Source organism: Rhododendron vialii, chromosome 7a, assembly GCF_030253575.1.
Source record: "Rhododendron vialii isolate Sample 1 chromosome 7a, ASM3025357v1".
Taxonomy (NCBI): Eukaryota; Viridiplantae; Streptophyta; class Magnoliopsida; order Ericales; family Ericaceae; genus Rhododendron; species Rhododendron vialii.
Window position 1 is genome coordinate 37,048,745 of NC_080563.1, and position 27,609 is coordinate 37,076,353.

The following is a 27,609-nucleotide window of genomic DNA, read 5'->3' on the forward strand; positions in this document are numbered from 1 at the left end:
AAACATGTTTGATTAGATTTCGAACAAAAACCATACCAACAACAACAATACGGTCTTTCCGAACTTCTCATAGGTTGGCGTCATAACCATCAATGGAATAGAAGGGGAATTAACAGTAATCACGAAGATGCTGATACAAAATCGTGGGTAGAACTCACCCTTGAAAGAAGGCCGATACAAAATCGTGGGTAGGTTTCACCCTTGAAAACCGGCTTACAAGAGAAGGGTCCTAAGAGCTTATATACACTAGACCAAGGCCATGCTTAGGCAATGTGGGACTTCAGGATCGTAACCTATGCAATTTGAAAGAGAATGGGCATTTAGAAGAATCGCAAAAACACTGCAGCCGAGAGCATATATACACTAGGCCAATTCCATGCTTAGGTGATGTACTAGGACTTTAGGATCGTAACATATGCAATTTGAAAGAGAATGGGCATTTAGAAGAATCGCAAAAACACTGCAGCCGATTTGACCGAGGAGCAAGAACATGGTGCCTAAGGCCTCAAAAGATTGACTCGACTCGATAAACTCCAGTAGAACGAAGTCTGTACACTTGAAAGAACTCCCCAAACATACGCTTTCAGAAACAAGAAAATGAAAACAATACCATAAAGACTTCCGCAACTCCTTTGGAGCAAAAGAAGAAAATCCAGTTCTACTTCTACCATAAACAACAGCAGTTCAATCAATGGCTAAAAATTGATTTCAGTCCTGATCATAATTCTACCCAAACATGAAGAACAACAGCTTTATTCTACCTCCCCTTCACTAATATAACTAGTACAAATAATTTAAATTTTAAACAACAAAAAGCATACACCAATTCATGTGTTTTGTGTTTTGACAGTCTTCCGACTAACTGCTATAGTGTTTTCAATGGAAACTTTAACAAACTAAGTCACAAAAACAGAACTTAATGATCTGTTTTGTCAAAGGCAAAATCTAGCAGATCAAAATTTAAATTTCCAGCGAAGCCAGATTATGGTTTTTAATTCTAGGAAATGATTTTTGGGTTCCAGATGGCCGAGAGGAACATTTCAACTGAGGTTGAGATAGAATAGAAAAACGAATCCACCTCAATTCATACCAAGGATTTGGCAACACACTGGGGAGGGACATCTTTGAAGTGATCACCATACATCCCGAAGATACCGCCCATCCATCTGGAGTTTCTTCACAATAGCCTCTGCCTTTGTGGAGTCCACATTTTCCTGAAGTTGGCCAACACACAAAGAATACAATACGTGTGATAACGCTTTAGTAAACATCATCTTCATCTTACTATTTGATACTCAGGCTATCCATGTCTACAATACTGAAACAACAGCTGCGCTCGCCTAATCAGTGTTCTACTTATTAACATACTGGAGTGACTTTTCGTCATTCAGTGGATTTTTGGACAATGCAGGAAAACAAAATCTAAAATCGGACAACGCAGGAAAACGAAATCTAAAATCAGGAGATCACGTGACTAGTATATTGAAGTATCATGAATCGATGACATCAAGACCTTATGTTACAAAGTCTTGAAAGATAAAAGCCGATAAGAACATGATAAGGGTCAAACTACATGATCAAGCATGAGAGAACCGTGCAAATGAACACAAGACGAGCAAAAAGGATTTGGACTCTTTGAATAGAGTATGACTGACAAAAGAATACTTCAATACTGAGATCCATTTAGGAAATTACAAAAATGGTCAAAAGACCGAAGTACTGACCATGATCTGGGAAAGTGGGCAGTAGTTCAGTACGATCAAGGGAAAAAAAACACTAAAGGAGCATGGTAGACAAGCACGTAGAATTGATGAGTGGCAAAAGTGACTTTTTTTGTCATAAGGTCCTAAATATAATTTTCTTTTGCAGAATATGTCCATCGTGGTCTTGGTTTCTCTTGTTTAGCTATACGAGGCTTTAAATTCAACCCTCCCGATGTCTTGGTTTCTCTTGTTTAGCTATACGAGGCTTTAAATTCAACCCTCCCGACCCCCCACTAAAATAAACCAAATATATGAGAAAAAGAAAAGAGGGAAACATGTACTATAATACTTGTTTGAGGGTTTTGTAATTTGGTTCCATAGATTGCCCATAGAAGCCTTCCAAAAAAATAAAGGATTGCCCATAGACCAAAAAGGGGATTATAGTTTAGTTTGGAGGTACACCATATGGTCCATATGTAACTATATTTAGTTGATGATTTGTCGCAAAAGTCCAGAAAGTGCAAGAGTGATTGAGAACACCACAGATGGAGAAGGGATTTTGTTAACAATGCCAGAAAATGGATGCTTCAAGAAACAGTGGTCCGGAAAATGTTGATACGTTTAGCTCCGGGTTGAAAATCTCACATGATGAGAGAGAGAGAGAGAGATTCATACCTGCTCTTCGACAATGGTATGCAACATCCGATGGACATCTCTTGCCATGCCTTTCGCATCACCACAGACATAAAGATATCCACCCTGGGAGATCAAACTCCAAACTTGTGCTGCCTGCCCATCAACAAAACTACTAAACAAGGAATCTTTATCTTGTGAATTTAATGCTTATCTTGCTACTTCATATAACTTACTTTTTCCTTGATCTTATGTTGAACATACTCCTTCTGTGGCCCCTCTCGTGAAAATGCAACGACCAGCTCAGATACAACACCTTCACATACAAAATTGTTGAGCTCGTCCTCATAAATGAAATCCTACAAACAAGAATCAAGTTATGAAAATACAGATGCTCCAGGTTTCCATCAACAGTAAGGGTCTGTTTGGACACATGGATTTGAAATGGTAGGGATTTGCAATCCAAAATTTAAAGTTCTGACACACATACCATTCTGCGGTTCCTACATCCAAAGAACATTAGTGCAGGACCAAGTTGAACTCCATCCTCTTTCAGGGCCAACCTTTCCTGTAAAGCTTATCTGTAAGTTTGATAGCTTCTACTAGGGACAAAATAAACCCGCAAATCAGAGTCAGTCAAAAACCTGTAGAAATCCCCTGAAAGGTGCCAAGCCAGTACCAGGGCCCACCATGACTATAGGAATTGAAGAGTCTGCTGGAAGCTTAAAATTGGATGTCCTGATAAAAATAGGAGCTGAGCTACATTCATGGCTTTCCTCTTGAGGAACTGCATTCTGATTTAGTTTGACACAGAATGATGTGAGATGCTATTAAAGCAAAAAAAGGTTTGACAGAAACAGCATAATATACACAATCAAGTCCTAGTGAAACTATTAAGAACACTTTGGTCATACCTTCATCCAGGTTGAACACACACCTTTGTGGATTCGGCCTGTGGGACTTGGACCATAAACTAATGCACACGTCACATGAACTCTATTTGGAGCAAATCTGGCATAACACAAGGAATCTAAACAATCAAGATATAAATACCAGGAAAAACTCTTGCCTACTCTTATACAGCAATGAAAAATGCACCTAGGAGAGGACGAGATAGAATAGTAACGTGGCTGTAAGCGAGGAGCAGTTGCAGCAAAAAATACACCAAGGGGAGGTTTTGCTGATGGAAACTCGGCCATTACTTCCAGAAGGCTTCTTTGACTGGCAACAACCCACTGCGAGTAGTCATCCTGGACAACAAAAAAGAACCATGAACCTAACATGCATATGAAAAAGAAAAATCTCAGTGTTGAACAGAGAAAAGCAAACACACAACAGATGAGTTGACACTGTGTCAACCAAGAATATACACGTACACATGCAGAAAATTTCAAATGCAAAAGTAAAACAATAAGAGAAAAATGTAAGAAGCGCGAGAAGAGATTTGTTTTACCTTCCCCTGAGGTGATGACAGGAATTTAAGTCTTTCCCCTTCACTAGGATCAGCTGCATGAGCAGCCAATGCATTTAAAGCAGCCTGAAAATGCAAAATATTGAGATATGATAAGTAATAGAATCACGAGTCTCAGATTAGAAAGAAAATGAAACGGTAGCTAGAGAATAAAATATAAAACACCTTCCGAGGAGGAGTCAGTAGATCTGCATAACGTGCCAGTGCAGTGCGAAGGGAACAAGGGCCAGGGAAAGGAGGCGGTACTGAGCCTCCAAGAGATTTGTCAGCATGAATAGAAAATAGCAAATCTAAAGGCTGATTCAACAACTTCGCTGCTTCTTCGACAGTTTCATCACTATTGTCAGCATAAACACCGACATGGTCTCCAGTTTCATATCTGGAAGAGCAGGGGTCAGAAAAAGAAAGTAAGCACTTCATTAAGTATTTATCTACTCCTATGCAATCAATGGCAAGATATAAGTAAGCAATGAAGTTGCATTCTCCAATACAATGGGGCTAAATACGAAGTTTGTTCTTTGCTCAGCATGCTGTGAAAAATATTCCTTAGTTTAAGTAGCAGTAGAGAGCGAATCTATGTTTTATTTATGTCCTCTTCTGTCTGCATTAAAACAGATAAGAAAAGATTTCTGATGGCAGGGAATTAATGGAATGACGACAGACTGATACAAAGATTCTCTGACAGAAAATATGCAAAATAATCAACCATGTGATTTAGCTCATAGCCAATACTACATTTGGATGACAAAAGGCAACCAAAAAATTTTTTGGGCCTGAATGCAGCATAAAAATTACCACGCTCATGTTTAGTACGAAATTAGCAATTAGAAGCTTATATATAAATACAGCCTTGAAAGTGCTAGTTAGCTATGATGGACAATTGCACTAAAACAAAGGGACTCATAATCAATTAAATGGTTCTAACAAATAAAGGCAGATAGCAGAAAATTTTGTTTCCTTTTTCTGGCAAGTATATTGAAGATTACCAGGGGGCAAAACAGATGACACGTGGCAAGAAAGAAGGAAACAGAAAATGGGTGCTTTTGACAGCCCTATTGTAGGTTGACTGCAGCCTGCAGGTTGACCTCTTGTGAAAAAATAAAAAATTGCTCAGGCTTTCTCTCACCCAGAGCCCATAGTAGATGATTTTCAAGCTCATGAAAAAATGGTAACCAAAAAACCCAACTTGCTGATACATAGACACGTGCATGCATAAACAAGGCTCACATATATCTGACATCAAAGGTATACCCAATTTTCTCACTCATAGACAAACAGAAGATTAAAGCAGCTTTTAGCACATCATACATTAAAAGTCATTTGACAAAGTACATATTACCGAAAATATATATTACTGCCATAAACATAAATAATACCGAATTATCAACAAAAAAAACTTACGTAATACCAGTGCCTTGTATATCAAACTCCAGATGGATGCAAGAACGATCAGATTCAGGTTTGTGAAGTTCTCTCCGAACAGCAACACTTACTCTTCACGCAATTGAATGACATTGGGGTCAATAAAGTAAAGAATTTTTCAAGAAAGAGTGTGAAAGGGAACAAAAGTTACATATCCGAGTACCTGCATGGATGATGAATATCAAATGAAGCATTCCCGTTTGCCATATTCAAATACTTCTCCTCACAAGAAGTAGTAGTAGCATCATGAACCTCAACCCGATATTCAGGAATGGCAGCTGTATATGGGGTAGACACACTTGTATCATCCTCGTCTCTAAGTACAAGATCTAACTCAGGCCACAGGTTTTCTCGCCTAAATCAGAAGAATCATATTGTCACACCATAGAAAGCATCTTCCCCAAATTCAAAATAAAAGTCAGTCAACAGTTACAAAATTACATTTTTTACTCCAAAATCTCTGGAAAAAATAAAGCATACCAAGTAGCAAAATCATCCTCAATGCACTGATCATCATCCCCAAGACCAACTGGAATGAGACGCTTGGCACCTGAAGTATGAAACAATTGAACAAAAAGACCATGAAAGTCAACGACAACAGTAAAATTGTTAATCTACACACGAATCAGCATCTACCCCCTACCCACCTGAAAAGAGAGGTAAAAAGAAAATCTCTAGCAAATTTGCAATAATCACTCTCGATCACTGTGTGATACCCACTCACAACAAATGAACTCAGTCCACACAAAGAAAACGTGAATGAAAAAGCTTAACCAGCAGAACATCAATCTTTTCTTAACCAGATCCTAGTAAAAAATAATAATCAAAAGCCTGTGCAATGTACACAAGCAATTCCAGTCATATAGATGAAGGATTCCAGCACATACTTTAAGCATCGGCTGCTGAATTTCATTTTTGTCAATTTCTCAAATATTTCCAAGTTGCTGACTAACCAAGGTCTATGGGGTCCTCAAAACTGAAACAACTGCAATGGAACTCCAGCACCTTTTCCACAACAATGTCTCCTTTATCTTTATTGGTTTAAAATAACCAGTGCCAAATGGATTTAGGCTTTCAATTGAGATCATCGATGTGACCATTACTCTTCGTAGAATAATGACTTAGTGTACTGAACTACAATCGAGAACGATTAGGCATCTACACTAGCAGAAAATGATATTGCCACGCATTGTCAAACCTGGTTCACATAAGCCAGTTGGATATGGGAGTGAGTGACAGTGTTACCGTGCTTGAATTACATGCCTCACAAATCCAATTTGACGGGTGATACACTATTCATTTCTTGAGAACTATAATAAATACCATGCATATTGGATTCTTTAGGCACAATTTGTCAGCAATTAGTCACGATAATTATGACATTTGTTTCCAAAAATATCATGGCAAAGTGCAAAGCCAGGTCAAGCATGCAGCAGCTTCGTATATTACTAGAATCTAAAGCCTCACTCTGTACGTGAAAAAATAGTGGTTATGTGTGGGCTTAACTGAGTAACAAATCTGTGAAACTCTACAGCCACGATACATATAAGAGCTGGTTTAATGAAACTCCATTTAAAAGAACCTGTTTTATGAAACAAGGTTCATACAAGGACCCTTACCACGAAGATTCCTTCCAAAGCCACCCTTACACAAGTTAAGATGAATGAGTTATGCCAGGGGAGATTACTCAGCCAAACCCAAACAAACTTTTTGCTCTTAAAGTGATAGTTGAAACTTGTCATCCATGAAAGGTAGAAACTAATTGTACCCAGGACTAGCTTACAAAAGAACGCAAGCATAGCCACATCTAAGGCTGGCTTTTTTCAGTCTTATCACCTATAGAAATTTTCCGTGACCATGGGATATTATTGTTGTACAGGTTTTGATAATAAATTACCACAGCATCCACGTAGTTGGCATTTGAGAGGGAAATACCAATCCTAACAATGGAGATATAACCTTGTATAAACTTTGTAACATCAAATAGCGAAAATATTGGTCAAGAGTGGAAGCTGCATAGAGAATATGATTGAAGACTATCCGCAGGTCAGTGGACTTAAAAGGCAAACCACATTTGGTTAGATAAGTCAACAACTCCTCCTAACTACAGGCAAACAACAATGGGATGTGTTACGATTTCCGAAAAACACATTCCTAGAAGAGACAATGTTATACCTTGTTCGCTGAGCTGTTCATCTACCACCTTTCCAATCTGTTTCACAAAATTGAAATCAGATAACAAAATTGGGAAGAAAAAAAAGATGGAAAGAATAGAACAGGAATGAATAATTAACAGATTTACCTTGTTGAAATGTTCATATTGACGGTTACCAAGACTAAAGACGCCATATGTAAGGCGTTGAAGCCAGGCTCCCTTTTCATTTCCCTGAAAACATATCAAACAACTCTTCTTATAAGTTCTTCAAAAAAATGCACCAATAACTTATCTACCGCATCAAACCACCAACCTCAGTAAACCATTTATAAAATCTTGCAGCATTATCAGTTGGCTCTCCATCTCCATAACTACAATGACCGATTCAGATATAGATTTAAAAAGTGCCCCACCTCCCCAAAATTCAGAGATGATAAGAAATGTCATGCATTCCAGAAAAGAAAAGGTACAAGGGGATCTCACGTTGCCAGCATGAAAAATGCCAAAGTCTCTTTCTTCAGTTTTTGTTCATATTGATCATCATCAGCAGCATAATCATCCTAAATCAAACAACAAGAAAGATAAATATCCTTAATCGAGTATAAGTAACTTCTCACAAAAACCCACACAAGTTTTCCGTTGACCATACCAAGTCAACAACTTTCACGATTGCCTTCTCATATCTAGCCTTGATCTCTTCTGCTAAAGACTGTCAAAAGATAATCATAGCGGGAGAGAATAATGTCAAAAATGGAAATAAATCCGTGCATAAGCAGCTTAACCCAGAAAGAAAAATCAAACAGTTCTGTTTCTTCGACAAACAGAAAGCCCGGAAAGTGCAAAATTAAGGGTTTTCACTTTTTTTTAGGGGGAGGGGGACCTAAATTTGGTGATGTAACGTTAGTAATGAATAGCAGTGATGCAGAAATTGCATTCACACAGGTCAAGTAATTATGATGAATGATACAGTTATATTGCTAGGAAAAATGTTTGACTACTCTCTTTGACTCTAAGGTACTTTTATGTTAGATGGTGATTATTTCACCCCAAACATTCTTTACCCTTTTTCCTGGCCAAGATTAATCTATAAGCAGAAGCAGCAGAACTGTACTGAAGTTTCAAGTTGGAGACTCATTCTAAAGTTTTATGACTAGCGGACTTCTTGGTAAAAGGTAACAATACCGCAATATCATCCATATCTAAACCAAGTTTATCAGACCAGGCCCAAAGGAATCTTCACCTAAACAGTTGGTTCTTGGATTATAGGCTAGACTACCTTTTAGACTGGACTTCTTGACATTTGGACTTGGTACAAGATCTTTACAAAAGATTTTTCACTTTCGCTTGAAATTTCTCAAAAGGTTAAAAAGAGTTTCAAAGCAATACCTTCCACGTTTGCACGCTTGCATGTCTCGTTTTGTACAGTGGCAGTATTTTCTGTTGGAAATCGATTTAACCATAAACCAGCATGATGGTTGGAACTTGGAATGGTTCCTAGTCCCGCTTGATCACACACAGGTGATGTAACTTTTCCCATGTGCTCATCATTCCAACATGGTCATGGACAGTTAGAACACGTCTAATTTCCTTTGTCTTAAAAAAAAAGGCATCCTCTTTCATATAAATGAAGCAATGTCTTCCTTCTTACGTTTACTGATTATACGAAGAAAACAAATTGGAGGGGCAGTGCAGAGAGCTCTTTTATCAGTCCATGATCACTTTACTCTTAAACTTTGTGTTAGAGAGTTGCAAGGGATATAGCTGAAACTTCAAACTTGTCGCTTGCTATAGTGACTACACTGAAGGGGGATTGATTAATAGCATCACATAACATTAGGATTCCACAAGAATCGCCAGTGTTGGGTTGTAGGCCTTCAATAAGTTTGCTTCATATAGTGGTCGTTGTTAGATACAGGATGATCTGTGTTGGTGTTGGATAGACGTGGCAAGTGAGATCAGCAAAGTGCTTAACGATCATGAGAAGATGTGCTGGAAAGTTGGACTATATACTGCTCATAGGATTGAGTTGGTGGGATCTCCAGCATCTCAGTCTTGAAAGTACTGGCTTGTTTACAAGTGAATTCACTGCTCATATGTACTGGTCTCTCTAGTCTCGACTGCAACTGCATGTTGCTTTTTGCTCCACGTATCTGTTGCTTTGGATTGAAAGATTCTTATTGGTAGAGAAGGTTAAAATTTTTCATGCTGTTTTCACCTTGGCACATAATGCCAAGTTACAAACTCTATTCTTTCCTATTTCAAAGGGGTTGTATGTGTTTCTTTTTCTTTTTTTTTAAAAGTCATTTTATTCCAACCAAAACACAACACCAATCAGGATCAAGTCCTGTTACAACACACCCAACTGTTTTTTTTTTTTTAGATCAGCTACAACACACCCAACTGTTAAGAAACAGGAAACAGAAAAGAATAACAGCCAAAAGGCACATGCAGACACATGGACACCTATGTCGCTAATCGCATTCCGCATACCAAGACATCCCCATAATACCCACTAAATGCATGAGAGGAAGGATCACAGTCTTCCAAGTTCCAACACCCCAATTCACAAAGCTTTTGCTACTTTCCAATAAGATATATGAAGCTAAGTTTCGGATCATAACTCCAAAATAGACACACACAAGAATGTAACAGGAAAGATAAAGTCTTAAGCTCATTCTGCTGTTTTTCTTCAACCACAATGTAGACTGGAATTTCCTGACTCACTATTAGTTGAATTACACCTGATAGATGGAAACTCACGATTCTTTCAGTGTGAATATGCTCGTGTTTGTCTAGGTGGGTAGATGGTTGTGAGTACACATATGAGGGAGAGGAAGAGATCTCAGCAAGATATGACAGACAGTTTCCTAACTAGTCAGATATTCCAAATTGCCGTATCATTTGTTGCGGATTTTTTTCTTGAGTTTGTGTTTTCACTATTAGTTGAATTACACCTGATAGATGGAAACTCACGATTCTCAGTGTGAACATGCACGTGTTTGTCTAGGTGGGTAGATGGTTGTGAGTACACATATGAGGGAGAGGAAGAGATCTCAGCAAGGTATGCCAGACAGACAGATTCCTAACTAGTCATATATTCCAAATTGCTGTATCATTTGTTGCGAATTTTTTTCTTGAGTTTGTGTTTTCATTGTTTTTTTTTGTGTGGATAAATGTGTTTACATTGTGCCCCACTACTCGTATTCCTGGCTACGTCACTGGACGCTTTCATGCTCTTACTTGCGCTCATGCACGAACATTATGTGACTTAAGGCCCCAGCCCCACCCTAACCATAAGTTCAATCACATCACTTATCCAAAACCAATCTCAACAGTGCCCCAAGCTTAGTCACATAATCCTTCAGTATGCTATACTCTGGCTTTCAATCCTCGCTATCGCAAACTTTAGTAGTTTGGAATGGTTTCGAAAGACTGCTTTCGTGCTCTTGCGCACGTGTACGGGAATTATGTGACTACGACCCCCACCCCGACAACAAGTTTAACGAAATCACTTATCAAAAACCATTCACACACAAAACTCAAACAAACAAAAAAATTCAGATTAAAAAAACTAAAAAACAAAAGCACAAGTCAATTACCTTGGCAAAACCCTCGGCGGTCCCAGTCTGAGTCCCATAAAACACGGTCACCCTAACCTTCCCCGACCCCACCTCCAGCTCGTCGTCCTCGTCCTCAACCTTAAACGGCGTCGCAACCACAATTGGCCTCACCTCTTTACTCCGATCGGACGATCTCTTCCATATAAAGAACAACAATCCGATTAAAACCGCAAACGACGTCGTCACGGCCACAACCGCCGTCTCGGAACTCAACGACACTCCCAGCGCCGATTCCATCGATCTGATCAGATCTGAATTCTCACTCATGGTCGACTCCACTATATGTTTTCTCTCTCTCTCTCTCTCTCTCTCTCTCTCTCTCTCTCGACTGTATATAGACACATATAAATATATATATCGATGTATATTCAGCGCCAGTCAGTCGAGGTCGATTAGGGAAATTTCTCTCTCTGAACTCCTGATTCTTTTATTTTTGATAAGCTCTAAACTCCTGATTTTGTAACTGATAATCGGTGCTTCTCTCTCTCTCCGGGTGATGGGATTTTCTCTCTCTACCTTCTGGAAGGGGAAGGTGATGGAGATTGACAGAGCAGCACGAGATGAGAGAGAGAGTTTAGGCCACCGGGGACGGTATCTTTTGCTGGTTGCCTACCAAAACCAGAAATTTTTGGGCCGCAGTCTTTACGGGGCTTTCTTATAAAAGGCCTATATCTTTGGAGCTTGATGTGGATTGGAATCAAGATATTCCCTTGGAGAAGTTTTTGGGTGCATATTTTACTCTCTCCTACCCTGTTGACCACTCTCTCTCCTCTTTTTCGGTCACTAAATTCTAGCCGTTCAAATGTACGTGGATGCACGCTCAGATACAATGTGGATTATATCCAATTTGCACCCCAAAAATTCTCGAAAAAATTTTTTGGGTGCAAATTGGATACCACTTGACAATACCAAGCGCACATCCTAATTGTCCAAACGTGTTTTGAATGGTCAGAATTTAGAAGCTGAGAAAGAGAAGAGAGAGTCCGATGAGTCTTTCCATGGATACACCATTTGCACACATCATTCTGTGGAACCCATCTAGGAGTTCCACACAAATAATCGGAGCGCTCAATTTGTTTAAAATATTTTCTTAATAATCTATATAAAAAAGATTTAGCTCAGTCGGATATCGGTAAGGGTTTGATTAATTTTTTATAAGAAATTGAGTAAAGAACTGATCATGTTTTTACCGATATCCGACTGAACTATTTTTTTTTTTAGAAATCCTTCAAAATACATACTATTAAATAAATTAAACAGTTTCGATCATTTTTTTGGAACTCTGAGATGGTCACTTAAAATGCCGTGTGCATTTGGTATATACCAACTAGTGCACCCGTTGTTTTGAAAAAACAAGGGTTCCTTATTAATCCGTAAAAAACCCTAAGAGTATGAATGCGAATCACTAAGTTACTATACCAGCAAAAACCATGCAAGCAAACAATCCCACAACGCAGAGATATACGTGGAAAACCCCTGAAAGGGTAAAAATCACGGGAAGAAATCAAATCACTATAATCATTGTGCAGTTTCAGATATACCTATCCAAACGATGTAAATCCTCACAACGTTCTAAGTACTACCTGTCGAGTCACACGTACACCGCACCCAGTGATCTTGATTGCCAACGGCCTTGAGTCCACAAGCCTTCCAATTAACCTAAAAGAAATCCCTTCACAAATAGCACACAAATAAACTCGTTGCTTCCATCTCTGCTTCGAACAGCCGCCTACCTTTCTCTTATAAGCCGTGAATATATATGTGTAGTATATGCCGCACTTTTCTTTTTCTGAAACTTTGCTTTATATAATGCCCCCTCCAAAACCTAGGAAGAAACAAGTCCATATATAGAAACCCCTTTTGTTTTTTTTCGTTGCTTTTTCATTTAAGAACAGAAGGTATCGATTGATATTCGGATTGATCCCTCCATCCATCGGTCTTTGCCAAGATCACCGTGTTGCAATAGTCGACCTCCTTTTTTAACCAATACACTATTGATTACAAATAATAAAGATTTCTTCCACTCTAATCCTATACAAACTCACTAGCCTATAAAAAATAATAAAATTACAACTCGATATAAAATATGTGTTTTGTCGAACGGAATTGCCAATACAATTAAGACCCCGGAATTTGGTCCTTACAATCTCCCCCTTTGGCACTTCCATGACAAAACACACTACATCGAAAAACTAACGAACTAAGATCGAGTTGTAGAGGAGCTGCAAACAAAACTAAACATCCAAACATATTAGAACAATAGGCAACCTACTCTCCCTTTCATCATGCTCCCCCTTTTTGACATGAAGTGACAAAGGGTGAATAGGATAAATAAGAAATTTAAGCGAAGCGCAAATAATAGCATAAATAACATGGCAGCTAAATTCAGGCACGCAAAACTCAACAACACAATTAAATTAAATTCTAAAAAAGAACGACAAATCTGAAGATACGAGCATGAGATAGCTTTATTGCAAGTATTATATCATGAGATGAGATGAAAAAGACATCCAAATTTTAAGGCATCACTTAATGATATAACACCATGCAAGGCAGAAGGAATGCAATACACCATGATCATCGACATGGGAGGAAAGTGTGTGTGTGTGTGTATCCATGACCAAAAAATTCAGCAACTCAAAACAGGGCCAAAATGCTCAAGAGCTTAGGTTTATCTAGTGACTCCCTCTCAACAAGATACACCTCTTTAGGTTCGACATACAAGTCACAGATAATTAATCATAAGCTCCCCCTCAACAACAGGCAGTTGTTTAATAAGTAATCAATAGAAATTCATACCGTATTTTTACTTTTACCCCACCGCTGTTTGACAAGAATATTGAGAGTAAGAATACCTTATACCCAATGCCCGGTTACTAAGCAAATGGTCCAACATGGGTGCCTTCACAAGGTCTATCCATTTTTTGACGCGAACGCTTAGAGAGAGAATACCTCACCCTAATTGTCCGGTTACTTGATGAATGCCCGGATAAGCAAAAGCCTAGATATATATTATCCTTTTTCTTATCTTTTCTTTTCATCTTCTTTTCTTTTCTTTTTTGGAATAAGCGAGGGCTCTATCAACAGAAACCAAATAAAGATGGTCACGACTCAGAGAAGACACAAGATAAAACGAAGCATATGAGAAGAGTGATTCCTATTTGATAACCTGACCAATAGACATGGATGAGTGTACATAATGTCGAATACTCATGATATATTAACATTCAAACTTAATTATAGTGAGAATACCATGAAAGAAGTGCAACAAAAATTTGGATGAACATGTTCATAAAATCCAATGATATTCAACTACGCACCAAAGACTATCTTGCTCAATCCCTATTTATAACCCCATTTTTTTTTAAAGACAAAACAAAAAAAAAAACTGTGAAACAAAAGAAACACAAAACTATGAAACTCCATAACTCTAGGCAATGAGATATGCAAGAACAATTAACCTAGGTTATAGAACCATGTCCTAGCCTCAAAAGGTGAGGTTAATCTCTCCGGATGAACTATAGTCATCTAGAGAATCAAGGTCATCATCAGCATTAGAAATCAACTCAGTTTTTCGAACCCAAGTCTGTCTTGTTTTGGCCTTTCCAACATGAGTCTTTTTATTTGTCATGGGCTTTGAATTTACCTTTGTAAAATTAGTATGCGAAGGCATCCTACGTTTAGGCCCTTGAAAATATTCCCTATGATTATTCATGTTATCATAACGGGGAGGAGTCCTATGATAGCCATAAAGGGCAAAACAATATGGACGAATATGGCCTCTAATTCCACAGTGATGACAAGTGGGTACAAAATAATTATGACCAGAAGGACGAGCTACATGTGCATGTGAAGTGTAAGACTCATGCATCTTCTTACAATGCGGTCTAATATGGCCAATCATACCACAATAATGACAAGTAGGAACAAATTTATTAACAACAGGAGTAAAAACGTGAGACTTATCAGTATTAATAACCTTAGATTTTACCTCCTTGCGCTTGGGATGTCCGCTTATCTCTGTTGCCATTTGCTTCTTTGTCGTAGGAGAATTAATCATGTTCTGCATGTCATTCGCATTAATTTTCTTACCTTGACGTTTAGTTTCGTTTCTCCCTATCGATGGAGTTGAAGACGTTGCATTATAACCAAGCCCTGAACGATCGCTAGGTCGCCGTTGTATGGACAGAATATGATCTAACACTTTGGTCCCTGTCTGTGTGTCATCCTCTGATTTATCCTTAGATTTATCTCTAGCAGTCAAAGCTTTGTTTTTCTCAAGAAGGAGCTCAATTTCTTTATTTCTCTCATCACTCTCTTGAGTGCGTTCATTCAAAGTATTCTCCAACTTCTTAATCTTGTCAGAAAGTTTTTCACTCACTTCTATCAGTTTTTTACTAAAAACATGAAGTTTGTTGTACTTCTCTCTTACCTCATCTATGTCAACACAACTATCCGCATCGCTATCATCTGTTTTAGAACCACTTGATTCGGAATGACCATGTGAATTTAAAGTTACTCCAAAAGCCAAAAAATTTCCTTTATCATTTTCGTCAGCCCCCTGTTCTTTATTCGATTCATCAGAATCGCTATCATCCCACGTTTTAGTGACGAGGGCCTTCTTTTTCATTTTATTAGCACATTCTTGGGCGTAATGACCAAAACCATAGCACTCGAAACATTGTGGTCCCTCAGGTGGTCCTTTTCCCTCCCTTTTATTTTTTCCAGAAAATTCTCCTTTTCCTTTATCATTTTTCTTTTTCGTACTATTTTTAAATTGTTTGAAAAAAGCTTTCATCTCCTCAAAATCGACATCGCTATCACTATCTGAACCTTTCTTATATTTTTTAGTACTTTTAAAAGCAATTGGAGTCTCCGAAGGTTTTACTTTGGATTTAACAGGTTCAGATTGTAATAGGTCAGCCTCATAAGTTTGGAGAATCCCAACTATTTCTTGAACAGATTTTTCTTTTAACTTTTTCTTACCTTCTAGCATAGTAACTTGAATTTTAAATCTAGGAGGTAAGGAGCGCAAAATTTTCTTAATAATACGAAAAGAAGGAATTGGCTCGCCCAAGTTCTCGCAGCTATTGACGATGGCGATGAGCTTGGAGTAGAATTGATTGAAGGTCTCTTCCTCCTGCATTCTGATGGACTCAAACTCCGCGGTAAGTCTTTGCAACTTAGACTGCTTAACAACTTCTGTCCCCTCATGGCAAGTAACTAGAATCTCCCAGGCCTCTTTCGCAATTTCACAGTTAGCTATTTTCCTGTGCTCATTTATGTCAACAGCAGCAAATAAAATATCAAGTGCACGGTTATTAGCCTGAAGTAAAGGTTTTTCTGTGACTGATAACTCAGACTGAGTTTTTTGAATCAAATTATCACCTACAGTTTTCATGGGTCGAGTGTAACCCACAACACATGAGTCCCCCCGAGTCCCAAATTTCTTCGCCAGCTGATCTCATTATTGCCTTGATTCTAGATTTCCAGTAATCGAAATTATCACCATCAAGTATAGGAAAATTTCTAGACATGTGATTCATGTTCATACTCATGATGGATCTGCTCTAGAAAAATAAATTCTAACGGAAGGAGCAGCCCGCTCTGATACCAATTGAAAAAACAAGGGTTCCCTATTAATCTGTAAAAAACCCTAAGAGTACGAATGCGAATCACTAAGTTACTATACCAGCAAAAACCATGCAAGCAAACAATCCCACAACGCAGAGATATACGTGGAAAACCCCTGAAAGGGTAAAAATCACGGGAAAAAATCAAATCACTATAATCATTGTGCAGTTACAGATATACCTATCCAAACGATGTAAATCCTCACAACGTTCTAAGTACTACCTGTCGAGTCACACGTACACCGCACCCAGTAATCTTGATTGCCAACGGCCTTGAGTCCACAAGCCTTCCAATTAACCTAAAAGAAATCCCTTCACAAATAGCACACAAATAAACTCGTTGCTTCCATCTCTGCTTCGAACAGCCGCCTACCTTTCTCTTATAAGCCGTGAATATATATGTGTAGTATATGCCGCACTTTTCTTTTTCTGAAACTTTGCTTTATATAATGCCCCCTCCAAAACCTAGGAAGAAACAAGTCCATATATAGAAACCCCTTTTGTTTTTTTTCGTTGCTTTTTCATTTAAGAACAGAAGGTATCGATTGATATTCGGATTGATCCCTCCATCCATCGGTCTTTGCCAAGATCCCCGTGTTGCAATAGTCGACCTCCTTTTTTAACCAATACACTATCGATTACAAATAATAAAGATTTCTTCCACTCTAATCCTATACAAACTCACTAGCCTATAAAAAATAATAAAATTACAACTCGATATAAAATATGTGTTTTGTCAAACGGAATTGCCAATACAATTAAGACCCCGGAATTTGGTCCTTACAAGTTTTATTGAAGATATTCACATGGGGATATTCACATGAGAAGTTTTATTGGATTCCTCACGTGACGCAAAATAGATGTACTCACGTGAAGTAAAACGAACATACCATGGTTTATTTGACATTGGGAATCTCATTTTGGAAGTATCGATATGCTTATCAATGAATAATCGTATACTTATTATTATGTTACAGTTACCTTCTCAACGAGTTTCAAATAATTACACTCCTTTTCAAATGGGGGAGGCTCTTGGAATTGTGGACTATTTATTTGAATTCTAATTTACTTTCCTTTTTCAAAATGAAAAAAGATCCATTTTTTGTTTCTTAGAAGAAAAAACATTTACAGCCAAACAACATATATTCATATGCAACTTTAAAAGGAGTTTTGACTTTTGTTCAGCACTCTCACTTGAGCATAATCCTCAGAAAAATCTATGAAAGGAAATGTCCAAATATTACATGCCCCAGAATTCAATTATCTATGCAGGGATGAGAACACGTACATATGGATGGTAAAATTCAATACCATCATTTTTTTTCATAACTCAGTATCCGGTCCAATGCACTGACCGACTAAACAATACTACAATTCATAAGAGAAGAAGAAAATAGAGACAGAAAACCACATTTAAAGGAAGATGGGAGATTTGCGTCACAGATTCACAAGGCAACAGTTCCCTGCAATTTCCTTGGGCATAAACAAAAGTGAGCTCAAAAGCTGGCAGCACTTTGTAATGAGAAAATGGGAGCAATTTCAGTTCATCATCTCAAAAAGTGCTCCTGTAATTCCTTGTTAATACAAACTTTGTATTAAGAAGGAATTAAAGGAGCTCCTGTAATTCCTTGTTAATACAAACTTTGTATTAAGAAGGAATTAAAGGAGATGATGAACTGAAATTGCTCCCATTTTCGGCAGCTAGCCCTCAAGTTGCTCAACCCCACACAAATAAGAGGAGGGAAATCCTACCCTCAAGGTGCTCACCCCATGACCAAAAGTGCCATAAACAGTTAGCAAAATAAGCGAGCAGGCAGGAAATAGCTAATAAGTGTTTGTCCTCCACGAGGTCGCATATTCGAATCCCACGGGGGCCGAACATTCAAAACTTTGGGGCCACCAAAGGGTTTGCCCGGTAGTTAACTTTAAGACACCAGAATTAGTCGAGGTATGCGTAGGTAGGCACAAACATCCGGTTATAAGAAAGAAAAAAAAAACAGTTTGCAAAAAATTAAATAGCAGTAATCTTAATACAGAAATGCAACAATAGCAGCAATGGAAAAAAAAAAATCAAGCATTGCAGAAGGTAAATTACAATCTTACGAAATTAACATCATCTTGCCCTGTTACCAAATACTCCGTATGAAGAAATCATGCAGCCTATCTCTCTCTCTCTCTCTCTCTCTCTCTCTCTCTCTCTCTCTCTCTCTCTCTATGCATAAGAACTTATGTTGCGAGGGGGGATAGGGAAAGTTGACACTGCCAAGCAAAGGGCATTAAGGAGTCTAAACTGCACTTTCGAAAAGGCCCAACTTTGTATGAAGAGGCGATGTCATCATATCATAAACTCTTAACAGACGGGCAATCCCAACAGCCCCCTCTTTGGTGGAATTGTACAAGAGTGCCAAACTCACAAACTCGGTTTATCGTTACCGCCAGCTCCGTCGTTGGCTGCTTCATTAAATGCAGCCGCTAAGTATTCAGCAAGGCTTGGCTGAGAACTCGAACTCGACTCGTTCATGCCTCCTGAAATTCTGGGCTTTTTTATACCAGCGGATCCTGGAAAAACTGATTTAGCATAGTCAACCATTGAAACATTCCCACTCGTTGCTGAAATATTCTCTCTCTTCCAAATAACAGGCGTCAATAGCTTCCACGGGTCCTCAACCATTGACTTCTTGTAGTACAGATCCGGTCTAAGCTCTGCTGAAACACTCTCATGAGAATTGAATCCTCTCCCACATCCCGATGAGCGACCCCTTCCCCTTCCCGAATAAGAACTGGGGCTACCTCTAAATCCCAAACTAGAGGTAGGACCGCCAAATCTGGGGCTACCTCCAAAACTAGGGCTGGAGAAATTACCAATTCCAGATGAATTAGCTGAATGATAGTAGGTTGATGCGCCACTAGATCCCTGATGCGAGCCCGAAGGACCGACCATCCCCATTGGGCTTCCATCGGGCCTGGAGCTTTGATAAGGGCCTCGAGCTCGGTACATTCTTTGATCTGGGGAATAATTAGTTTGGGACTGATGGGCTGGAGAGGGAGTCATTGGTCCTGAGTTGTGATAAGGACCTCGAGCTTGGTACATTCTTGGATCTGGGGAGTAATTAGTTGGGAGTTGATGAGCTGGAGAGGGAGTCATCGGTCCTGAGCTGTGGTAAGGGCCTCGAGCTTGGTACATTCTTTGATCTGGGGAATAATTGGTTTGGGCCTGATGGGCAAAAGGAGGAGTCATTGGTCCTGAGCTGTGATAAGGGCTTCGAGGTTGGTATATTCTCTGATCAGGGGAATAATTAGGTTGGACTTGATGAACTGGAGAGGGAGTCATTTCAGGGTTCATTGGTCCTGTTAAACCATAAGAAAATAAACATGAAGATCACTGAAATAGGAAAACCAAATCAAGCGACTAGAATATACTACTTGACAGATACTCAAAAGTAGAGGTTTCAGATCCCTAATTAGGATCAGATAACATTCAAACCGTTGTAAAGATAAGAATTGAAAAAATAGACTAGACTACTCATCCGGCATAGTGAGTCTATTGGTACTTGGGCCGACCCTCGACCCAAAAAGCAAGAGGCTCAAGTTCCTTGTGTGCGCGTGTGTGCGTGCATGCGCGCGTGCGCGCATGTTGGGGGAGGTGAGTGGATGGAGGTTATTGACCTTATAACCCTATGGGCTCTCTACTGTAATTTCCTAACTGAAAAGACAGGCCAGCAGACCAAAAGTACCATTAACACCCTTTGTCATTATTATTGGCTGAGACATGAACAAAGCATGTAATTTTGCATAGCTAAGATTTTCACAAACATTTGTCCAAGACAGATGCCTCTCAATGGATGTTACTCCAACAAAACTAATAACTATGGTAATTTTCAGCTGTGTTACCATCATCAGAGTAAGACTAACTACAATAATCCGTTTATTCATTCTTGAGTTTATTGTAAGGAACATTAGTCTAAAAGACAAGTTTTGTAGCCAATTTAACTGAACATAAAGCCAAAAGGCACAATGAGATGACTAGGCTAACTTCCTGATAATTTTTAACTCACAACCTCACCAGGACGTGAAGGAGTTGCTAATCAGCGGAGATTCTTTACTGTGCTTTTTGCAAGTAAATCAAGTTCTCCCCATGGCACCTCCGCTCCCCCAACCCTTCCCCAGCCAAAAACCAAAAACCAAAAACCCAACATCCCATTATAACATCATAACATTATGTTCAACTTTCATACTTAACTTCATGAGCATCATAAAGAAGTCAGTAGTCATCCACAACTTTCAAACCTTAAATCTTCATGCCCGAACTATTCTTTATAATCACCCACATCAAGACACTTACAAAAATATAATTTTCTGCAAAATATGTATGCGTGCCAAAAAATTCCAGATCTCGATTCCCAACAAACTTTGATAACGATATCCACAGTAAAGCAGGACACAAAAACCCAAGCCTTCAACCTAAACCCTAGATGCAAGCTGTCATCACAGAATCTTCACAATATTTCAAGGTTCCAATCAACCATATTGAAACAAATTTTCTTCAAAATGCCACAAGCCCACAACTCAATTACTCCGTTAAGTATGACCGTGGGACTCAAAAGTCAAGAGTGAATTTCACCAATTATTCAAATTTCAAGGTAAGGCATGTACAAACATCATCCTAAATTCTATACATGATCAATTGTAGCTCTAAACAAACAGATATATTGGGTTCACATCAATATCTCGATATATGAAGCATACCATCATCAGAGTAACACTAAATCCCTTTATTCATTCTTGAGTATAATTTCTATTGAAAGGAACATTAGTCTAAAAGACGAGTTTGTAGCCAATTTAGTTGAACATAAAGCCAAAAGGCACAACGAGATGACTAGGCTAACTTCCTGATAATTTTTAACGTACAACCTTCACTGGGACGTTAAGGAGTTGCTAATCAGCGGAGATTCTTTACGGTGCTTTCTGCAACCTTGCATTATCTTTCCTAAGACATTGTGTGATCTATTTTTTTCAGAACTACCATAGCACATCTCTGTCATTTAAGCGTGAATGGGTGTATAAACATCGAGTCTTGGCTCACTGACTAAGTTGCTATGAAGCACTGGTACAGGTACAACGTACGGGGGTGGTACACTTTGGGTACGGCAAGATGAAAAACTTAAAAAATACGTTACAGGTAATGCCATACCCAAATATTTAAACGTATCGGTTATGTGTTTGCCATACCAGGTACGTATTTTGCTACACTGAAGCAGTACCCGATACTCGTACAGCAACACTTTTGGACTACCAATGTTTCATAGCAAAGCTATTGCCTGTTCTCATTGCCTACCATAAAAGATAGTTTCCAAAACTAAATACTGTGTGTGCGTGTGTGTGTGTGTGTGTGTGTGTGAGAGAGAGAGAGAGAGAGAGAGAGAGAGAGAGAGAGAGAGAGAGAGAGAGAGAGTCGACCATCTCTTTCTGTTCACTTTTTTCTCTAGTCAATATTTTTTTCTTCTATCCAAACCTTTTCTGCTAGTTAATTCTAATTTTACCCTTTCTGGACTACCAAATAGAAGGGGCAAAAAATTGCTCAACTCTGTCTGTTTGAAAAACCCCTCAAGCCAACCCTAAGTTTGAAGCCCTAGTCACACTCAACTAAGCAACAATCCCCAGAGTCCAGACTCCTGGGGTAATGCACGCAAATCCGGTGTTTACCAAGCCCAGTAATAGAACACTGGGCTTCCTCGTTATTATAAAAGAAACAACAAGAGAAACAACAAAACCTATTCACGGAGAAACTACTTAACAATCGCCCATATCAAAATCATGACTTTACATGTATAGTTAGAACTCCATCGATGACCAATAAACACTAAAGTAATAACTAATAAGCATGTATAGTTGACGTTGAAAAACAAAAGCCATAAATATGCTGCAAGCCTGCAACAAGCACAGTAATGACATTAAAAAAAACACTTCTAAAAGAATGTATTGTTACTTGGAGGTGTGAAATAGTCCTGTGAATTCTGATTGCTGACCTTGCTCCTCCTCTTGTCGGCGGAAAATGCAGCCATAGGGTCTGTGTAATAGTCAAACCTTTGTGGTGCATTATTTTGCAATGGAGGAATTGGAGAGGTTTCAACTAATGGATTTGAGAGGTGATGAGGCACTGCAGAATTCCCAACAACATGTTCAACTCCAGCTTGTGATGCTTCCATGCGCATTGCTTTCAACCTCTCCCTTCTCTTCTCGGATTCTTCCATTTATTCTAAAATCGAAAAGCACAATGAGAACCAAATTTGCAGTGAACATGTAATCATGTGTAGCAACCTATACATTTGGCGGAAATGACAACATTGCTGCTAATTCCCTGAAAGGATCTGCTGGACTGAGGAAAATGTTTGCATGAATGCAACTACGTAAATCAGTTGTATAGACTGCGTATTATGCAGCATTGAAAACCGGTCATAACTTTCTAAAACATTTGATTGTGACAAATTCTAGATGCAGTGCAGTCATTGTTATACTTGGCCATGGGTGTGTAGGTGTATGCACATATATGCCCACGCTGACATACATGAGTAGACAAAGAAAATGTAGACATATAAAGTCTAAACAACAAATGCTACAATTCGACTCCTGAGCCCTAAGATTAAAACACAAAGCGTTAATCTGCCTTCTACTAACTAGGTTGAACCTTAACGCGTGCAACTTAGGTTGCGATAAATAACACTGAATACAAAAATTATTACTACAAAAATTACTTAATAAAAACCTTTCCAGCTCTCTCTCTCTCTCTCTCTCTCTCTCTCTCTCTCTCTCTCTCTCTCTCTCTCTAAAAAAGAAACTCAACATCAGCGATATTAAGAACGAATGATACTCCAGATGAAAGTTTACACATTCTGCAAGTACTACTGCCAATACTTAAGCAGAGACAACCTGAAGCTCGCGTTGCGGCCGATTTAGGCCCCCAAATTTTTTTTTAATTTTAGGCACCCTCCTACTTTTTTACCCCTTAAAATAGTCCAACCAAGAAGACCCTATTTTCAAATTTCGCTTTAGGCTCCTGAAAACTTTAAGAAGATACATCAATTGAGTAGACAAAACACCTATATAAGGCACAACAAAGCATAAACAGTCAAATAAACTCTCCTGTTTCTTCGCTCGTGGAATGATAAAAAAAAGGGTTGAATTTATTTTTTATGCTCTACCTTCTCCGTAATCAAGCAGGAAAATTGAAAACGCCAATCGCCGTAACCTAACCGATCAGTCTAAATCATAACACAAACACTGAGCTTCGAATGGAAGCGGATTGAATTAACCGAGAGAACTCACCTCTGGTTAGGGATAATTGATCGCTTTTGAACGCTTGAACTCGGTGAAAGGAAGGGGTTTCAAGGGAAGCGGGAGATTAACAAAGAAGAGTTAACGTTCGAAGCCCTAGAGAAGAGTGCAGTTTAAAGCGACATAGAGGGAACTGTGTAATTGTGGTGGGATACAGGGATATAGGCTAGGGTTTAGTTATCGTCCGTCCCCGAACTATAACTGTTTTCCGAATCACCCCCTTGAACTATAAAACGAATCAACTTGCCCCTTGAAGTACTCATAAGAGAGGTCCAGCACCAAGATGAATGTGGGACGCTGGAAACGGTGATATTGTAGGACAGACCCTGTAGTGCGGTATCCGAGTCATTCATCTCGGCAATTAATAGTTCGTTAACTGTTATTGGTAATAGTTAACTTTGACCAGTAAGAGTGCTTAAGCGAATCTGAACCATTGATTGTGAAAACGGACGGTCGGATGCTACACTATAGGGTTTGCACTACTCTTACCGGTAATAGTTAACTTGGACAGGTAAGAGTGCTTCAGCAAATTTGAACCATTGATTGCGAAAATGGACGATCGGATGCCGCCCTACAGGGTTTGCACTATAGGATCTCCGGATCCCGCCTTCATTGGGTCGAAAAATAAAATGGAATTGCTATGAAAAATCATTTTAACATGAATTCATTCTTGGTAATGAATTGAATTGGAGAAATAATGTTTTTTGTTCGCTTATGATTGCATGATCAAATGTAAACGGCAAATGAAATAGTATTAGTTTATGTGAACTCGCGACAATTTGTCAAAAAATAGGCATACCGTCCATATAGGAAGCATTCGTGTAAATTTTTACACGAACATAATTACAAATTACCTTTTCTAGTTACTTTTGTCGGTAAAAATTTCACTAATAAGAACTTAATTGCCAAGAGTGGACAACGTTATCTTGCTGACGAGCTACCATAATCCGTAACACTCATGTTATATTATGAATTTATTAGACTTAATTTTTGGGTTGAATAAGATCAATAAATCAGGGGTGTTTAGGAGCCTACTTTTTGACTTTTCATTTTTAACTTTTTGGCTTTTTGGATTTGGTCGGAATGTATTTTGTATTTGGTACGGTATTTGGATAATATATGCAGAATGCATTTTGCAGCAGGAGTAGTATTTGGGAGATATGGAATAGAAATGAATTATGGATTGATTTTTTACTATGTTGCCCCTAGTATTAATGATAGGGTATAATGTGTATAAATAATGTTTTAATTGTTGTGAAACTGATGAATGACAAAAGGTTCACAATGATTGAAGCCATTAATTCTTCAGCGAATTAAGTTTACGAATAAAAAACGCAGTTATAACAGTAGCGTATTAATTATACCTTTGATATTTCATCCCTATAAAGACATAAGAGAAATTGCAATAAAAAGTAAGAATCAGAAGTATCCGATTGATCATGTAGATCAATCGTGTTTTCTAATAGTTCTGGAAAAACTACATTTACATATATTGTGTTCTTTATTGTCTTTACTTTCTGTTCTGTTATTTTGATATTTCCTTAGTTTTATAACACATTATCAGCACAAGTTTCTATCCGACTAAGAAGGTAATGGGTTACATTTCACATTGATATTTATCACTATTTATGTTTGTCTATTACATGCGTACATAGATATGTAAATTACATGTAAATTATTGACAAAGAAAAAATGTTCTACCAAAAGTAGTTCCTTGATGAATATTCAAAACATTCTTGCTATTAATAAATACCTGAAATATTTACTATTGAAAACAAAAATACTCGAAGTACTTATTTATGAGCACATGTAATACTTATACTACGAAATGAATTTATATTAAGTGGATGATGTATATTTAATATCTCATTCATCATCAGTGATAAATTAACATCAACATATTTTTATGTTGCTTTGCATATATTAACTTACGGATGTTGGAGGCTAGAAATCTTTTCTTTTCATATTCTATATTACATTTAGAAATTTGTTTCATTTGCAAATTAGTGAAAAGCCACATTAGCTTTGTGCATTTTATTATTGCCTAACATTTTCCCTAATTAGTTAAACTTGTACCATTAACTTGATTGTCTTTTATTTCAACATCCATCTAAATTAATATTTTTAATTTTATAGACGATGTCGAACTACACAAAATTGGATTTCGCGGTACTAGACATTTCTGGAAGGAATTATTTGTTATGGATACTTGATGTGGAAATCCATCTCGATGCTATGAAACTTGGAAACACCATTACCGATGGTAACGACGCATCCTCGAAGGATCGTGCTAAAGCCATGATCTTCATTCGCCACCATCTCCACAAGGACCTGAAGTCTGAATACCTTACAATGAAAGACCCACTAAGTTTATGGAATAATCTGAAGGAAAGGTATGGGCACCAAAAGGCTGTAATCCTACCAAATGCTCGTTATCGCTGGTTGAATCTACAGTTGCAAGATTATAAATCTGTTAGTGAGTATAACTCTACTTTGTTCAAGATAGTTTCAATTTTGAAATTATGTGGAGAACATATTACTGAAAAAGATATGTTGGAAAAGACTTTTTTCACTTTTCACGCCAACAATTTGCTCCTACAGCAGCAATACAGAGAGCGTAGGTTTGAGAAATACTCAAATTTAATCTCTTGCCTTCTGGTCGCTGAACAAAATAATGAGCTATTACTGAGAAATCACGAATCTCGTCCAACTGGTGCTCTACCATTCCCTGAAGCAAAATAGAGTCTTTTTTTTTAAAGTAATGGACAAGGTCGTGGTCATGGACATAGACGTGATTATGGTAGTCATAACCACCGAGTTCGTGGAGGATATATTTAGAAATCAGGCAAGAAACCAGAATATCTCCAGAAGTGGAATAAATGGAGCAAATCTAAGTATTGATAATGCTTTATACTCTATCAGATCCAGAATAAATCTATTAAGTTTCAAAGATAGACGTCGTAATAGTTATCATATTGAAACCATTAGCGAAGGTAAATAAGAGTATTTGCGTATCATTTCTTACGTATCTGGCTAGAAGCTAGTATCGGAAAAACTTTCTGCATTCTCTTCGGGGTTATATTATATGACGATTAGAACAATTCAATCATATGCTGTTATGCACCAGAAGTTTACTAACCCAAAACTTTTCATACTATCGCGTGATCACCTTGGGCATCCAGGCTCAATAATGATGCATCGTATTGTTGAAAATTCACATGGACACCCGTTGAAGAACTATAAGATTCTTTTGCCTATGACATATCCCTGTACGGCTTGTTCACAAGGAAAATTAATAACCAGACCATCCCTCTCGAAAGTCGTTGTTGAATCCCCATCCTTTTTACAAAGAATTCAATGGAATATTTGTGGCCCAATACACCCACCATCTGGATCATTTCGCTATTTCATGATTTTAGTTGATGCCTCAACCAGATGGTCACATACTTGTTATTGTCTACACGAAATGTTGCATTTGCTAAATTACTAGCCCAATTAATTAGATTGCGAACACAGTTTTCAGACTACCCATTTAAAATAATGGTTAATCTACTTTTTTTGTCCTTATAAAATACCCGAAGTTTCAATTTCGTCCTTACAAAATTTTACGTGTCAATTTTGTCCTTGTATTGTCTGAGGA

The 27,609-nt window shown here is 38.2% G+C and overlaps 3 protein-coding genes across 3 annotated transcripts; 1 reads left to right on the top strand and 2 right to left on the bottom strand.

Moving 5' to 3' along the window:
* Window positions 1-737: 737 nt before the first annotated feature.
* On the bottom strand, window positions 738-11,709 carry LOC131332439 (NADPH--cytochrome P450 reductase). Its single transcript, XM_058366658.1, has 18 exons — window positions 10,984-11,709; window positions 8,034-8,093; window positions 7,868-7,944; window positions 7,698-7,755; window positions 7,532-7,615; window positions 7,405-7,441; window positions 5,710-5,779; window positions 5,393-5,584; window positions 5,209-5,301; window positions 3,973-4,186; window positions 3,790-3,873; window positions 3,435-3,586; window positions 3,251-3,347; window positions 2,981-3,130; window positions 2,827-2,904; window positions 2,573-2,695; window positions 2,379-2,492; window positions 738-1,214 (listed from the first exon to the last, which is right to left on the bottom strand). Exons 1-18 carry the CDS (start codon window positions 11,269-11,271, stop codon window positions 1,134-1,136), a joined length of 2,052 nt encoding a protein of 683 aa, XP_058222641.1. The 5' UTR covers window positions 11,272-11,709; the 3' UTR covers window positions 738-1,133.
* Window positions 11,710-18,643: 6,934 nt separating this feature from the next.
* On the bottom strand, window positions 18,644-24,094 carry LOC131334067 (protein SICKLE). Its single transcript, XM_058368938.1, has 3 exons — window positions 23,961-24,094; window positions 22,624-22,893; window positions 18,644-19,985 (listed from the first exon to the last, which is right to left on the bottom strand). Exons 2-3 carry the CDS (start codon window positions 22,886-22,888, stop codon window positions 19,048-19,050), a joined length of 1,203 nt encoding a protein of 400 aa, XP_058224921.1. The 5' UTR covers window positions 22,889-22,893; window positions 23,961-24,094; the 3' UTR covers window positions 18,644-19,047.
* Window positions 24,095-26,012: 1,918 nt separating this feature from the next.
* Window positions 26,013-26,711, top strand: LOC131332983 (uncharacterized). Its single transcript, XM_058367286.1, has one exon. The coding sequence runs from the start codon at window positions 26,109-26,111 to the stop codon at window positions 26,709-26,711; it is 603 nt and encodes a 200-aa protein (XP_058223269.1). The 5' UTR covers window positions 26,013-26,108.
* The last annotated feature ends 898 nt before the right edge of the window (window positions 26,712-27,609 follow it).